The 17227-nt window shown below is 37.7% G+C and overlaps 2 protein-coding genes and 1 long non-coding RNA gene across 7 annotated transcripts; 2 read left to right on the forward strand and 1 right to left on the reverse strand.

Annotated features, from left to right (window-relative positions):
• Positions 1-733: 733 nt before the first annotated feature.
• LOC112166984 lies at positions 734-2378 on the reverse strand. Its single transcript, XR_002923533.2, has 3 exons — positions 1721-2378; positions 1124-1231; positions 734-967 (listed from the first exon to the last, which is right to left on the reverse strand). It is a non-coding gene; the product is annotated as an uncharacterized LOC112166984 (long non-coding RNA).
• Positions 2379-4882: 2504 nt separating this feature from the next.
• On the forward strand, positions 4883-10111 carry LOC112165045 (transmembrane protein 208). 2 transcript variants are annotated; one of them, XM_040506319.1, is made up of 6 exons: positions 4883-5089; positions 7926-8057; positions 8152-8345; positions 8864-8948; positions 9471-9536; positions 9607-10111. In XM_040506319.1, exons 2-6 carry the CDS (start codon positions 7974-7976, stop codon positions 9712-9714), a joined length of 537 nt encoding a protein of 178 aa, XP_040362253.1. In that variant the 5' UTR covers positions 4883-5089; positions 7926-7973; the 3' UTR covers positions 9715-10111. The 2 variants fall into 2 exon arrangements, with proteins under 2 accessions (XP_040362253.1, XP_024157201.1); XM_024301433.2 differs by having other exon boundaries at positions 4885-5089; positions 9622-10111.
• A 380-nt stretch (positions 10112-10491) lies between these two features.
• LOC112165046 lies at positions 10492-15395 on the forward strand. 4 transcript variants are annotated; one of them, XM_024301434.2, is made up of 3 exons: positions 10492-10646; positions 12290-12466; positions 15133-15395. In XM_024301434.2, the coding sequence occupies exons 2-3, from the start codon at positions 12305-12307 to the stop codon at positions 15298-15300; spliced, it is 330 nt and encodes a 109-aa protein (XP_024157202.1). In that variant the 5' UTR covers positions 10492-10646; positions 12290-12304; the 3' UTR covers positions 15301-15395. The 4 variants fall into 4 exon arrangements, with proteins under 4 accessions (XP_024157202.1, XP_024157206.1, XP_024157203.1 ...); XM_024301438.2 differs by lacking the exon at positions 15133-15395 and adding an exon at positions 13140-13926; XM_024301435.2 differs by having other exon boundaries at positions 10496-10650.
• Positions 15396-17227: the final 1832 nt, after the last annotated feature.

Here is a 17227-nt window from a genome sequence, read left to right on the forward strand (position 1 = left end):
TGTGGTTACGCTTAGTGAACAACTGAACAAGTAATTATTTTGTATTTACTTAGAGATATAGATGGAGTGAGGGGGAAGGGATTTCATAATGCGTGGAATCAACGCTCTAAAACAAGGATTTGATCAAAAGACTCGATCAAATATACCATTTATAGTCTCCCGTACTGCATGGTTTGGAGTCAAAACATTGATCGTTTTCAACTCTACTTCTCAACCTTCCAAACATATTTGTATGTAAAGGCATCCTTTGTCCTGGCTAGGTACTCGCCTTTTCCGGGTCTTCTTTCTTTACAATTTACAAACAAAGACGTCGGCTCCAAATACATGTGTCATCGACTAGAAATCCCATTGCAAACGTCAGTTAATTCTTCACGTGGGATAAGTTTATCGAACCCACATGACACATCGCCCCATAAAAGCACTTTTTCTTCATAAAAGCATCTAATCAAAGTACACATGCAGAAAAAAAAAATGACGCACTTTGCTAGTATGAATATAGTCATGCTGAAGTAGATAATTAATTTATACCTTTAAAGACTAAGCCGACACCCTTATTCTGATCGAGCAGAAACAATCTGAAATCAACATATACTTCCCAACCACTGTAATGAATCTGCTTCAGCCATTACTAAGTAGAGTGAGATGTGGTTTTGTACTTTCTTCTTCTTGTTTCCATTAGGGTAGAACACAAGTTTCATGTGACCAAAAATGGATATCAAGAAAAAGTTAAAGCCTGTAGATATAAAATATGAAGTTACAATGATTCACTATTACTTGGTGTCTGAAAAGCAATGAAGATGGAGAAAGAACACGTGTGTGTGTGTGGGAGTTGGCATATGAGAATATTACCATCAGCTTCAAATTCTTATCCATCCTCTATACCTTTCACTCACCAATGAAGACAACTTTATTTATACGGTATACTGAGTTGGCGGTGAATCTGAAATTGATTTCGGTACCCCTGAAACTAAATAAATGCAAGAAAAGAAGGCAATCAAGCAGTAGGCATCTATGACATACAATTTACTGAGGGCATTCTTTATCTTAACTATGAAATTTGCTTATGATTGATACTGTTATAAATACATGCTTAGAGACAGAAAGAAAGGATATCTTATCTTACCATCTTTTTCAAAGTTAAGGCTCACCGTAGCAATAAACTTCAGCTCGATACAAACTAATTACGGATTGCATCAAAAGGATTGACTAGCCTGTAGCGACATTAGAGAACCTGGAAGAGAATTGAAAGCCAAGAAAGAGTGAAGTAGTACTACGATCAAGATTCAAGCTGAAATATACAATTGCTACATATAATGCGATTTGAAAATGAGTAAGAGTCGGTATCTATTCACACAGAGACATATATACTTGCAAAAACATTAACCTTCACCAAGTTATAGTGTAATTTGAAAATGAGTAATTGTATATCTATATAGTCTACATCCCAGTTCACAAATTTTCACAAGAACTCGATGGAAAATCAATCAAATATGATAAACAGGTTACAGAAGCTAATCCATCTCATAGATTACAATTTCTGGAGACCCAAGTCGTAAATTTGTAATCTAGCCAAAAAAAGAATATCACCCCAGTAAACCAAACAAACCAAAATTCAGCTCACTTATGGACCAATACCAATCAAACAAGCTAAAGGAAACGATGATCAAGCACAAGATTAGGTTAGTGTTAGGGACTACGAGTGTAAATTAGAGAATTTTACCTTACAGTCCCAGAGATGGTGAGACAGGAGACCAGAGTCACCAGACCCAAGTCGTAAATAAGTAATTTAGCCAAAAAAAAAATCCCTGCAGTAAACCAAGGAAACCAAAATTCACCTCACTTATGGAGCAATACCAATCAAACAAGCTAAAGGAAAGGATGATCAAGCATTAGATTAGGTTTAGGGATTACGAGTGCAAATTAGAGAATTGTAGTAATCATACCCAGAAGTACTGCATTAACCGTTCTCCATTAATGAAAGATACAGACTATTCAAGGATTAGGAGTGCCATCTTGATAAAGTCTCAAGCATTAACAATTTTGGCAACCAGAAGCTCTGCTAGAGACTAGAAACCTTAGCTTGTCAAAAAGAAAGGACAAATAACATATAGACCAGACTTAGAGGAACTTGGAGGTGGGTGTGGATGAATTGCATTTAACAACTTACCCAACCACCTTTCATCAATCTCATTCAGTTCATTCACACCCACCTCCAGATTCCTTTTATTTCTGATCTAATTCTCATTCAATTCATCCACACTCATCTCCAAGTTCCTCTAAGCCTGGTCTATATCTTATTTGTCCTTTCTTTCTGACAAGCTAAGGTTTCTAGTCTCTAGGAGAGCTTCTGGTTGTCATAAACTCATAATTGTTAATGCCTCAGAAACTCATAATTGTTAATGTCTCAGACTTTGTCAAGATGTCACTCCTAATTCTTTAGCAAGGTTCTAAAAAACGCTAGGCGCTAGTCTGGCGGTGGGTTGGGGAGGAGCGCCCAGGGCGGCTAGGAGGGTGCCTAGGCGGTTTTGTATTATTTAATTTTTATTTATTTTTATATCATATAAAAATATATATATATATATATATATATATAAGAGTATATATAGCCTTTAAATGAATATATGAAGACTTATTAGTTATTATAACTTATAAAAAAGAATAATAAGATATTCTATACAACTATATTTTTTTATAAGATTCCAAACCAATGAATTAAAGGGGGAACAGAGGGAACATGGGGAACGTGGGGAAGACCACTTCATTTAGTCTTCGTCAAAAAGAGAATATGTGAAAGACAAAAAAGGAAAAAGCTTATCTCTTTCCTCCTGCTCTGCTCCCCTCTGCCTCGTTATCTCCATTCTCTAACAGCCTTAATAAAATCTCTCTCTCTCTCTCTCTCTCTCTCTCTCTCTCTCTCTCTCAATTTCACCGGACTTCCAGGATCACGATCTAGATCTATGCAGTTGGTTGCATCCATCAACGAGCTCATCGGGTTCACCGCAGTGGTAGATTCATCGGCCTTCGGAGTGGCCAAGGAGCTCAGATCTCTTGTCTTCTCTCTTCGATCGACCATCGTGTACAAACATCAAGCTTCAACCTTCTCTTTCTCTTCCATTTTCACACTTTTGGTTAAGCTTGAAGGTGATTTCTAGATTTATGTTGGGAAATTGGATCCTTGAGTGACTGAAAGGGATCTTGAAGGTGATTTCCAGATGTCCGGTGTTCTTCGCAACCCGCCCAGACAGCGCCGCTCAACCACCCAGGCGGCCGCCTAACCCCAGCCCGCCTAATCCTAGCGATTAAGCATTCCTCGAGTCGGAGACCTGCCGCCCAGTGCCTAGGCGGCCTGGGCGGCCGAGTTTTAGAACACTATTCTTGAGTAGTCTGTATCTTTCATTAATGGAGAACTACCCAACACCTTTAATCAAACTCACATTCCTAATTCTTGAGTAGTCTGTATCTTTCATTAATGGAGAACTACCCAACACCTTTAATCAAACTCATTAAGTTCATTCACACCTGATAAAGTAATCTGGAGTTCATATTCAAAACCAATTGGCAATGGATGGAGTGGTCCAAACCCTTATAAACTCATAGGCAATGTCCTATTTTTCCCATTTGGGATGTATATATTTTTAACACGCCCCTGCACGTATGGCGAATTTTCAAGCCATACACATGGACAACTTTGGGTGACGTGGAGCCCGTGTGGCCGCAATGCATGCACAGGTGGGATAACCCACTCTGATACCATGATAAAGTAATATAGGGTTCATATCCAAAATCAATTGGTAATAGATGAAGTGGCTCAAACCCTTATAAACTCATAGGCCTAGAAACCAATCTATAAATAGTGATAAAAAACCTTGGGGGATACATAAAGCCTCAATCAATAGCTTGGAAACAAATTTTATAAACTTTAGAAATCAGCAAAAACCAAATAGGCATCACAAAATAAGCACACAGTATAGCAATCATAATGAAGATGTTCCTAGTGTTTCTAAAATAGAACCGCATGAAAATGAAATTAGCTTCACCCAAAGAACATAACCCAATCGAAAAATAAGCAGAGAACAAAGCGTCTAAATTAGGCAGAGGAATAATCATTAATCAAATGGAAAGGATAAATAATTATATTATTTTTGGAGAAACCGAAAATCTGAATTGGGAGATGGCACTTTCCGGACCTCATGATGAGAATGGCCATCATAGGATCTGGACAAGCCTAAATCTGAACCGCCGATCCAAAAAACCGTGCAAACCACACCACCTAGAATCCCAAAAGCTTTTGCAAATCCTGGCTAGTTTGTTCTCCAAGTAGATACGTACCCAATGAGTCCAGGTTATTGGTAAGATGAAAAGCAGGAAAACAGTGAGTAGAATGATGTGGTCAAAGAAGGGGCCATCATAATTATGATATCTATTTGTTTTTCTTTGGTTTTGCATCTTGTTTTAACTGCTAGTTTTTTTTTTTTTTTGGACTCTGGACGACAATGTAACTCCCTACCCCACTCCCACCCCATCCCTGATGTCAGTGAGATTTGAACCCTTGACCTCCACGGTGTTAGTTAGGCTAACTAACCAACAAGCCACGATAACAGATTTGTAAGTTATTAATGTTATACATATTTTCTTCTAAACAAAAAAAATATTACACATTTATGTAATTTGGTAATATGTCTAAATTAGTCATTCTTCAGCACTTTTAGTTTTAAGTTTACTAAATACTATGTCACTGCTTTTAACACTCACAACACTTATAACAGCTCAGTTTTATCAAACACGAGGCTGTTTTGCTTTTCAACTAGTTATTTAAAAAAATAAGCAAAAGCCGACTTTTCTTAGAAGCCCGTGCCAAACACACCCTTAAACAGTAACAAACGGACACCCCAAGGCCGTTTAGTATCTGATTCTAGTATCTGCTTCCTCTCATAGTCAATTTCTTCAAGCAAATTCAAAGCTCCAGAGCTCTCATACAATTCACGGCAGTAGATAGCTTCTTCTTCCTCAATTCTATTAGCTGTAATATGATCAAGTGATGATGATGGAGCCGATCATGAACTAAGGGTTTTGTTGCGGACGCTGATACGTAAGTCTTCCCTTTCATTTCAATTTGGATCAGCAGCTACGTTCCTCTTATTTGTTTGCTCTTAATTTATGGATTCTTTCTGTGTGTTTAAGAATTTACCCAGATTCAATTGCTTTGCATTTGGATTCCATTCCTAATTTAACCATTTCGATTAGTTTGACATGGAAAATTTTGTGTGTTTAAACTCTAAGAACACGTCTCATAGTTGAAAAGGAAATTTTTTTTTTTTTTTCTTGAATGAAGAAAATTTATGAAATACCTGTTCAATTGATTATAGGAAACAGGAATTGATTATGTTTGATCACTTATGTCCACTTGCTGTCCTGCATTACTACACGCCGGGTTTGTTTTGCTGAGAATTTGTATGCGGTGAAAAGAGTCGTATACAATTGCCTCGTAGTTTAGACTCTGAATGTTTTGTTGGTATTAGTGGGTCTTTCCCAAAATCAGAAGCCTAACAAGGCACATTTGCAGGCCTCAAGAGGCCAATCAAATCACTTTCTGCTTTCTGATAGAAACCATATTACCATAATGGGAATGTGATTCGTACCAATGACCGCCTACCAGCTTGACAGCAAGAGTCTACCTCAACATATATTTTCTGAACTTTTATATCTGCATAACTTTTAAGCCAAAGAGATCCCCTGAAGTTCTGTGACTACAATTTCACCAACTCCGAGATTAGTAGTAAAACCGCCTATCCATCTGCCACTACTCTCCTAAATAACTCCACCAGCTGCAATATGCTGATTCAAAACTTCTTCTTGAGCCAGTTTAGCTAAATTGGTGGGAGGAGGAGACCGTCCAAGGAGAACTTCAGATCTAGGAAAATTGCAAACAGAAGGTCTCTTAGCATCCAACCATTAAGGATGATAGAAGAGGATTCTTCTGTTCATTACATGTTCATACCATTAGCTTTTAATCACTAGGTGAGTAGCCTTCCTTGAGACATCAGCCAAATGAATGCTTTAATCTGGGGAGGAATCCTCATATTCTAGATGAAATGCCGCTAAGAACACAAAGAGTAGTCTGATCATTACGTAGTTCAAACATTGACTTCAGTGAAATTTCCATATCGGGAGGGATACAAGTATAAATTCATCCCTGCCAAAACCTGTAGGAAGACTAATAATCCTCCACTCAATCTCATCATCCAGTGAGCTCATCAACTTTGGAACAATTGATTGTTATTCACCAGATAAGGAGCCAAGCATTCTTCCAAGTTCAAATATTCAAAATGAGTAGAGATCAAGTTGATCACAGGTTCACAATCAATTTGAGTCTCTCCAAAACTGAATTTAGGGCATTATTCATGACAGCAAACTTCTAGGCCGTTTAAAGGTGCAAACTCTTTCCCATCTTACTAGATGAGGCCTAGAATGAGATGTAGCATTACACCAGAGGCTTGACTTAAAGAACCTCATAGGTTCCAGTTGTTAAGTTTCGCGTTTTAAATAATACTTGTGAGTCGAAGTTGCTTCCTATTTCTATAATAAGGCTATATCTGTTTGAACTGAATTAGTTTCTGAAAAAATTGCCCAGGTCACTAATATTGTAGTTTTGTTTTGAAAAAATAAAATCCTTTCAGTTAAAATAAGGTCCTGGAAAGAAAGTTCTATTCAGAAAAGTTTCTGGATATTTGCAGCTAATTCTGTCAAGCATAATAACATTGTCTGGATTGGTTTTTGTAAACCTACCATCAGCAGTTAATTCTCTCAAAGGGAAGTTCACTAGAAATAGTTTCCTTAAAACTCAACTTTATGTAGAGACAAATGGAGCTCAAGTTATTTCTGCATCTTTTCCAAGATTAGAAACTAAAACAGGATATGGTATGTAGCAATGAAAGTAAATTATGCTTTTACTAAAGATTGTTGTTAGGAAGGAGGGATATAGTGAGTTCCTAGTTTAATATGCTTCTATATCTTGTGTGATAACTATACCATCGTTAGGAACTTAGGATGAGTACTAGTGATTCTCTCTTTTGGGATTTTGGGAGTTTGAATGACCTATAAGTTCTGGAGTTTTTGTCCTTAACTTCAAAGCTTGTGAACGTTGTGCCGGTCTCATCGAAAGAAAAGGTGGATTTGGAGGCTTTGGTTTATTTTCGGTTTTGATGAATTTAATATCTTATGGGCAGAGTTTTTTTTTTTGGGCTTCTCTATGGGCGTCAATTGATTCAGCTTTTAGAAATAGTTAATTTTTTGCTATTTACATAGATGTCTGCTCCAGTTAGTTAACTACTTGTTTTATTCTTCTCTGGTTGGGGTTCCTTGTTGTTCTTGGTGTTTTAGGGGCTCTGTTCAGTGGATCTCTTTTCCACTTCTTTGTAATGGTATACATATTTTTTTTCCTATAAAATTTTGTTTGGTATCATAAATAAAATAAATCTCGACTTTCAGGAGATCGATGTATCAAAAATAATACTTCCATGGAAATAAATTTACTTATATTGTTTTAGCAGGTTATATATTTTACATATCTTGTTCACCGAAGTTACATTTAATTAAAACTATCCTCAGAGTACAACTTCTCATGCCCCTGTTTTGAACTTATAAAACTTGTTTCTCTTCTCTTTTGAACTAGGATTCACAAAAAATTTATTGACATAATTTTTGTTTTTGAAAGAAACAGTCTAAATAAGCTTTAATATATAAATGGTTGGTATAGGAAATTAAGGTCTATTTCTTAAGGAAAAATAATATTGTCATAAATTCTAGGCTGTGGGGCTAAGCCTGAACCCTGAGTGATTTCCTTTTTCACTGGTTATTTATGGCCTGCCCAATTTAAGGGGGGTCAGGCTGGTCCATCTGACATTGTCTTCGTGCTAGTTTTTCAGATTCTGCTAGGGTAAGTCCTATAGAGAGGCATAGAGAGAGAGAGAGAGATGGCAAATCAAGGTGCAAAAAAGCGCAAGGAAGAGAATGCTCGGCACATGGCAAATATCCGTCGCCTGATTGTGGCCTGCAATGTAGGCTTTGGTTGATGTAGTACAAATTAATGATATATGTTAAATTTTATGTTAAGCAGAGTGATGTTGATGCTCGGTTGGTGACTTGATGTAGGTGATTTATGTGGTAGTAAGGATGCTCATCTTCCATTCTACTTTTACCTGGAAAAACTGGGTTGCTTTGCTGCTGACATCTGTAATTTATTATATTCCCTATCAACAACTTGCCCAAATGGCAAATCCTTCTTATGCTGATGATGGCGAACTTCTAGACGGCGGATTTGATATGACCACTGGTGGAGTGTGTGGGTATGTCCTTCCAATCAATGATTTCTTATAATTTACAAGAGCTTTATTATTCTCCTACACTGCTACATGAGGTAGGAATGATAGGACCATGGATTTGGATAAGCATACTCTTTACCATATTATGTTATGCTCTTTTCTCTTGGGGTCCTTAATTATGTATGATAAATAAGTGCTTAAATGAAAGTTAATTTACATTCAGCACTGGGAGCAGGTAGCTTTTATTTTTATAGATTTGTTGTTTGGCAGTTGGATACAGTGTTTCATCTCACAGATGTCAAATGAATTAGTAGACCTTATAATTCATTGTTTTCTTATGCAACACCACTGACGTGTAATAATTAACAATCTAGGCACTTTGACAAGCTGTAGAAATGAAATATGTATTGTGTGTTTATAATACCATGCTTATTGGGTTATGTAGTCAACACACACACACACAAATAAAAGTGCACACGCAGGCTTATCTGCTTATGCATTTATTGTAAAATCTTGACTTTTGGGTTTGTCATACTTTTCAGCTATTTACATGACGTAATCTACATTACAAGCTTCGTGCAAGTCATGTCCATAATCTCTGGAAAATTTTGGTATACGTATCTGCTGGTAAGATCTGATTAACCAATTTTCTTGTAATCCTGCACTCACATGCTTTTAATAGATTTGTGCTTGTATGTTTGTCAAAGACGTGGAGGATAGACAGTATGCTATACTTGCTTCAACTTAATAGAAAATTACTTGGTTTAGTTGGTCATGTGTCCCATGTTGCACAGTCTCTTGGGCTTTTGTGGGGTTAAATTTGCCCAACAAAATAGTTGATGGATGAGTAAGTGCAACAAACAGTTGATGGATGAGTAAGTGCACTGATGTTCGTCCTTAGCAACTTTGTTGTTCTAGGACCTTCGTCTGATGGTAGAAGGTGTCCCTAGAACATTCTCACAGTTAGGAAGGATAGGTTGACGAAATATGCACTGAAGAATATATGGACAGTTTAAGGATTGGAGAAGGTTGCATATGTCTATGGGAGGAGTTTTTTGTTTTTAATTTTAATTTCTTAGTTTTTTCATATATGTTGATCAGAGATTTTGGCAATGACGTCTTTGGATACACTCTGCTTATGGTTTCCAGATACCAGGTTTTGGAGCATACAAATCATTTGGTTTCTTTAGAGGATTTATGTCCCAAAGTTCAGAGGTAACCTCTTTTAGTATTTGGATGACAGTAAAGTTCATATATTTGCTATATTCTGTATGATTCGGTAAAGCAAATTTGTAATCAGGGAGGCTTGGAGGATGAAAAGACACGAAAGAAGAGGGAAAAGATGGAAAAGAAGGCTTCAAGAGCCCAGTTTGTCAAGACAAGAAAAAGATGAGTTCTCTTGAAATTTGATACAGCTTCTTCAGAACCAGGGAAAGTGTGACTATGGATTGTCTGCTTACTGCAGAAGCAATTCTTGTTAGTTCCATGTTCCCAAGTGCTACATCCACACTGCCCCTTAGCCAAAACACAACTATGGGAGATTCCACATTTATATGAGGAAGATAATGCGTTTTTGATGTTAACTTTAGGAGAGAAGTCTGGTGGAGTAGTACTAACCGGTATGGTTACATCAACATACATTGTTAAATGTGTTGCAAAAATATTGTAAAAGCAAACCCAGAGTCTGTTGGCCAGAGCCTGAGATCCTATTTATGTAACCTGTGTTGCCGAGTATTTGACAAAAACTAGATGCAGAATTGCGCAATAGAATGAGAGAGCATTTGATGGAACTTGGCTTTCACTTGATTAGTGTAATTTCGTTCAATATTCTGAACGTCTTATGCCAAAGAAAGAAGATGCATTCTCATGCGTATGGCTAATTACTCTCATTAGAACATTAAAATGAGTCGGGCATATATGCTAGTGATATTCGAACCCATGTCTTTGGCCACGGTCTTGGTTTACAGAGTTATCAGCAACAGGTTATAGCTCACTGATAATTCGTGTCACAATTTACTGGATTATTAAAATTAGAACATTTCAAAATGAAGGTGGGAATGTAAAAGATATAATTTACTCCACGGGTGTAAAACTGTAAGAAAAGTCCGCTAAAGTAAAATTTTGTAAGGTAGGAAGTAGGAAGGCACATGGATTTTCTCATATGTAAGACTTGGCCTGCAGCATGACTTCAAATAGGAAGGTCGCTTTTCTCCAAGCCAATTCAAAGCTTGCTAAAAAAAATTCATTGTCTTACCCAATTCACAGTAATGATGGAGTCTTGGGGCCGATCATGATATTGGGGTTTTGTTGCCGACGCCAATCTCTGTAAGTAAGTCGTCCCTTTCATTTCCGTAGGTAGTTGCATACTGATTCAATTGGATTCTGTGTAAAATCAAATGCAGAGCTCATAGCTAAGCCTGATTCAATTGGATTAGATTCAACTATCTGCACCTAATTTAAGGAATTTAGATGAGATTGGACCTGGACCTAAAGAACAAGTCTCATAGTCTTATTGAATATCCTTTTTCATTCATAATCCCAAGGTGCAATTTGATTATCTTCTCTTGTTGTTTGATTTACTTGAGACTGGACACTGGTTTTGTGGTTGCTGTGAAAATCGGATCATAATTGGCGGCTGCTTTAGACTTTTAATCTCTTTTTCTTTGGTATTAATGAGCCAAATCAAATCCTTCTCAGTAAACCTTGGCAATCCCAATCCTTCTCACTATGGTTTGCTCCCATGTGGTCTGGGTTTCAAACATCCTCAACCTACCTACTTAGCTATTTCCTATGGCTTTGTGCCCCTCCTAAACATTGTCGGGTTCGGCAGGAGGTCCCAGTTTCTATCCTGGTCTGTGAAGCGAGTGTTTCTGGTCTGCACAACTTCACCAACTCCAGGACCAGGAGAAAAATCGGCCATCCATTTACCACTACTGTCCGGAATAACTCCCACCAGCTGCAATATGCCCGTTCAAAGTTTGTTAGGCCTGCAACATTAAGCTTAATTGGTGGGAGGAGGAGACCGTCCAGTTACGGCTCTGCATCTAGGAAGGTTGCTAACTGAAGGTTTATTACCATCCAAACCATAAGAAAAGGAAGTTAAGGATGATAGAAGAGGAGTCTGGTTAATTTACATGTTTCAAATCATTAGCATTAAATCAGAAGAGTCTTGTCTTTAAATCGGCACGAGTAACCTGCCTTCCAAAATCAGCCAAGTGAGTTGTTTGTCTGTTTCTCTAACTGTCTTCAATAGCTCCTTCTTCTGTCGACTCCTTCTCCACCTTGTTATACTTTCCTTTTTTCGCACTTTCAATAAAAGCTGTTTGTTTTCCACAAAATTTTCAGTTTTTAAAAGAGTATGGAGCCTGTGTGGAAAATTTTCAGTCCTTTAATCTTTTTCTTAAGATTTACAACACAGAAAATGTTCTTGACTTCGCGTTATCTTGGGAATGTAGACTGATAGCAGAAAATTCCACCAAACACAAAAATGCTCTCTAGAAGTTAAGCTAGGAATTCTGTCAAAAGGAAGTTCACTAGAAAAACTTTCCTTAAAACTCTTCTTTATGTTGACTGTTAAACTCCAAAAACAGTTATTGCTATCGATACCTCTGCAGTTACTCGTAGATCCTTCAGTCATAGGTAATCTCGTACTAACTTGCAGGAGATTCAACAACCAGGTAGTCCCGACTCGGCAGGGTTCTAATGCTTTCTATATTGGAAGATTTTTGGGTCTTCCACTCTCTCTCTTTTTCAGAAGAATAAAACACATCGCAATGGCCATACATAAAAAGAACGAAATGAAATAAAGAAGACAAATGCAATTTGAGTTTGATTTCTGCATCTTTTCCAAGATTAGAAACCAGAACATATCTAGTGGAGTATAGAATGTAACTTATGCTTCGACTTTAAATTTTTGTTAGAAGGGAGGGATGTAGTGAATTCCAAGTCTGATATTTGATGCTTGTCAGGTTTTGTAACTGTGAATGATGTCAAGACCAGTGTTGCTTGTTTTTCTGCTTCTTGTTCTCATAATCACTTCCCAGTTTGAGTGGAAGCAACAACTTGTCCCTGACCTTGATGCAACTCCAAGTATTTCCCAAAAGCCAAGTCAGAGCTCAAAGAGGGAAGAAGCTGTAAAAGAGAAGGTAATAGTTATTCTTTTTTACTGTATTTTTTTGCATTAATATTTGGGTTTTTATCATGGGCAGGTCTAAACTTTCTTGAACCGGATAAGATGGTACCCAAACTTTCAAAAGAATCAATTAGGTACCTGAACTTACAAAAACGCGTCCATTTAACTTCTGTTAACTTTCCATCCAATCTCTGTTAAAATTGGAGATAAATTCGACATTTCAACACACTTTTCACATTAAAAAGACATGTATACCCTCAATAATTAACAAAAAAAGAATCATGAAATTTGAATTGGAACACGACCAATCCTAAATACCGGAGGAGAGACCGATAGAAAGCTCCCAATTTGGTTTACCTTTTTTTTTTCCTTTGCTTGAAGGATTTTAAATAAAAAGAAAAACAAAAGTATGTGGACTGTCTGTTTTGCCCTCAATTTTAACGGAGAGTGGATGAAGATTTGACAGAAGTACCTAAGTGAAGGGTTTTTGTAAGTTCAGGTACCTAATTGATCACTTTGAAAGTCTAGATACGATTTTGTCCGGTTCAAGAAAGTTTAGACTGCACTCATGATAATAACCCTTCTAGATAAGTTTTGGTTTAGAAATGTTAATGTTTATCGTGCAAAGTCTTTCTTTCTCGTTGTTTACAATGAGTTGTGTTTTTATTTTTTTTGGATAAATCTAGGTGCTAGAGCTCGTGCATATTACTTGAAACCAAAACTACATGATTTTCCTTAGAAGAAGAAGAAAACCACTTTCTATTCTTCTTTACTATATGGGAGATCTAATTCTTGCTATCAGCGTGGACAACTTCCATTCTCTGGCGTTAATTTTCAATCAAGCAAGAATCACCTTTGAGACCAGTGGAGTCTTTTGGGGATACTTGCCAGTATTGTTAGCATGACTATGGGTGGTTGCAAAGGGATTCAAATGTTGGGCATGTATTTGCTTTGACCTTTCTTATATATTTTGGTGGTTGTTGGTTTGAGTGGGTTGGTTAAAAGTGCATGGGACATGCAACTGATAGAAGCACTGACAGTAGGAAGGGAAGGAGTGGAGATTTCTTATCTACAGTTTGCCAATGACGCAAACTTCTTTTCTTTCTGGGTTTATCAGAATTTGTGTGATTTACTAATGGTGAGTCTTTGTGTGTCTTCTGTGGGAATAAAATTAATAGAGAAAATTGTTCGTTACTCTGCATTTCTGCAAGAGGTGAAAGTGATTGCTAACGTAGATTTTGGGATGGTGTGGAAAATTGGCCTATCAAGAAATTGGGGCTGCCTTTAGGAGGCGCTCTTGGGATCCAGAGGTGGAAAACATGGAAGATGGTTAGAAGGGTCTAAAAAAGCTCTTTTGTAACTTCAGTCCAATCTATTCTTACTTCTTAGTAGTTTGCATCTATTAACTTTAATCTCAAGCGATGTCGCTAATATGTTAAATAGATTAATGAACAACGTTTTTTTTTTTTTGGTGGTAAGGGGTGGAGAAAGGAAGGGATCTCTTAATCATTTGGGAGGTGGTTTCTTAAAAAGGAAGAAGAGAGTGGGTTTGGGGATGAGGAATAGGCGGAGGAAGGAAGAAGGGATCAGTTAATCAATTGGGACGTGGTTTCCTCAAATAAAGGAGAAAGGGGTTTGGGGTTTGGGGGTGGGAAAATGGTGAAGAGGAATGAGGCTCTTCTTCGGAGGTGGTTATGGAGATGTGAGGAAGAAGGAGAGTCCCTGTGGTACGCGGTCTGAAGTAAATATGTGCTATGTGCTAATGGCTGGATTCCAGTATTGTGATCCAGGGTTGAAGCCGAAGCCCCTGGACAGCTCTCTCCCCATGAAGTAGTTCGTTTTCTATTTGTTGCCATTTTCTAGTGGAAATTGGCGAAAGGGTAAGGTTTTGGGAAGAGAGATGGGTTGGGATACAACCTTTTGCCATTCTTAGCCTTGTTTAATAACTTTACTATTGCTAGGATGTTAGGGAGCTTTCATGCTTTTTTCTCAGCTCGAGGACGTATGAGAAGGTGGTTGTTGGAAGCTTCAGGCGAATTTTCTTGTAAATCCTACTAAATGAAGTTGACCTACAACCCTATTTTGTGATTTGGAAGGCTAAAGTCCCTTCTAATTTAGAACAGAAGCAGCCTACTGAGAAGGGAAAGAATGGAGGGAGATAAATATAGAAGCTTGTGTCCACCTCAAAACAAGAGAAGTAGAACAAGAGAAGATAGAGGAAGTTAGGCTAAACTCGTTTTCTTTTGGCCAGTAGAGGTATTGGTGTCCTCAAAACAATTGCTTCCACGTAAATATTTCAAAACCCAAATGGTCAGGGTTATCTCTTTTCTTTTCTATTTTCTTTTATTATAGTGAAACTGCTTGGAATTTATGCATATAAGTATATTAATAGATCTGATTTTTGAGATTGCTCATGAGTCTTATGACTAATGTTATGTTGGATTAGCCTGACTTGCATCTAATGGCTGGAATTGATATTATTCAGACCAATGTACTTTGTTGTGGATAGAATGATAATGTAGGCTAGATGAGAGAAATGTTTTCTTGGTGTATCTGGAATTATTAATCTTATACCATCGCTTCGAGTTCATTCATCTTTTCAGTGAATTTACATTACATATATCAGTAGTTCTTTTATGACTTTCTTCGGTGCCTGAAATTTCATGTTTCTTGTTTTAGATCATATTATTGCAAGAAAAGAACATTAAGAGACTCAATGAGATTGTCCATAGCCTTAGGGAACAGTTGCGACGGTGTAAAAGCAAGAATGAGACAAGGCAGCACAGCGTAAGTTTCCTATCTGAACATGTTACAGAAATTGAACAACATCAGATATTCGAGGACTAGGTTGAGCCCGTGGAAGTATATGACTAATACTTGTAATATGTTTGACCTGTAAAACCTTGGTAGGCATTTGGTAAAAAGCAATTCTCACAGTGAAATTCCATCTTGGCCAAGTATAGAATGGAAATTTACTTATGGTCAGGAGTGTTATATCTGAAAGAAGCTTGTCACATTTTACTTCTTTTCCACTCATTGAAAGAAATGTGATGTCGACAGCATTACTTATGCAAATAAAGTTGTACTATGCTTGTGAGGATTTAATTTTAATTGAGGAGAGAGGTGACGCGTGAGGGGAATGGAGAAAGGGAAGTACTTGGAATGGTCTTTTTCTGGTGTCATCAAATCATATTCTATTTCCCATCATTGCCCCTTCACCCAAAAACTGGTCCTCCCCTGAGTCCCCTCTTTGGTATTGGTCTGATGTAAATAAAGCATATCACTAAATATTTGTGACGGCCTTGCTGCTCTCTCCTCGTGGTAATTTTCTCTTTGAGAAATTCTTATAATCTTGCTTATTGGAGGCACAAAAGCCAAAGCCAAGAGAACTCACCTAAACTGGAAATCCACCAAGAACAGACCCAATTTTTTTTCTCTTGAACTTGAATTATACTAGGGGGAGGGCGAGGGTGATAAACAGAGGAAGCATGAGAACCTTTGGAACCCTATGCTACGGAGAAAGAGAAATTTGGAAAAGCACCCGACACAAATGCGATTGACCATCACAAGCATAATCACAATGCTGATGACCACAATTGCCAACATCACACTCCGATTAGACCATTATTCAAAGAGGGCTAGAGTTTTGGATGAGGGTAGAGGAAGGAAGCGATTTGAGGACGATGATCAGAATGCAAATTTGCCTCTTAGTGCAGTATGAGTTGGACAAATCAACCGATTTCGGGATAAAACTTCAGTTCAGTTCAAAACTTACACACATCAATCATAGCACCACTGCAGTATTTCTAAATGAATGCATACGGGATGGACATGGACTTCGATCAAAATAGGAATAACCATTTTGTATGAATGAACTGTACCCAAGACACTTCCGAATTAATGCTCATTTAGTCGATCCTCATCCCTCCTTGCAGCTAGACCATCCTTAATATCCTCCACTCCTTTGGCTACAAACAGTAATTATAATCCCATACATCATTCACTACATAAAGAGTAATCCACCATTTTCTGGAGTATGATAGTGGACTACTGAAAAGGTCTTGTGCAGTTATCATGTCATTGATGAAACCGAGTATCCAACATTTCGTTCCTCAACAACGCCGCTACTTCCTTGTTTCCTTCTTTCATATAGCGACTAATAATTGCACTATAAATTTCAGCCTTCGGTTTAAACCCTTTTCCCACCATCTGAGCCTGAAGCTTAAGCGCTTCTTCCAACTTCCCCTGCTCACACAACCCTCTTATCAAAAACTCATACAACTTCCTCTGAATCAATTCTTCCTATTTTACAGCATCCTCTAATAAGATGCTCGCAAGTGGCACCAGTAGTCTCTATTCCACCCAATCCCATTTGTTTGAAAAGTCGTTTTGGGTGAAACCGGAAGGGTAGAGACTAGAGAGGAGGAGGTAGCCTCAGCGAGACTTGTATCGCAGCTGGGTTAGGAACTTAGGATGGAGACGAGGGACGGGATTAGGGGCGCGGAAGAGGAACACAAGTAGGAGCGGCATAAGAGGTACAGCTTTTCAAGATTTGAACAAGAGGAAGCTCGGAGGGAATTTCAGAGTCATAACAGTTTCTACTTGTCTGAGATATTGTTGCGGTGTAAACTTTTATACTCTTTTCCCCTTAAATCAATATTTTTCCTAACCGGACTGCATTTTTGAATTAACCAATCAATTCTCATTCAACTCAAGTCAGAATGACACAAATATATACATTCTCTTGCCAACTCTATGGGCAAGTCTAGGACGT

Source organism: Rosa chinensis, chromosome 5, assembly GCF_002994745.2.
Source record: "Rosa chinensis cultivar Old Blush chromosome 5, RchiOBHm-V2, whole genome shotgun sequence".
In the NCBI taxonomy this organism is placed as follows: Eukaryota; Viridiplantae; Streptophyta; class Magnoliopsida; order Rosales; family Rosaceae; genus Rosa; species Rosa chinensis.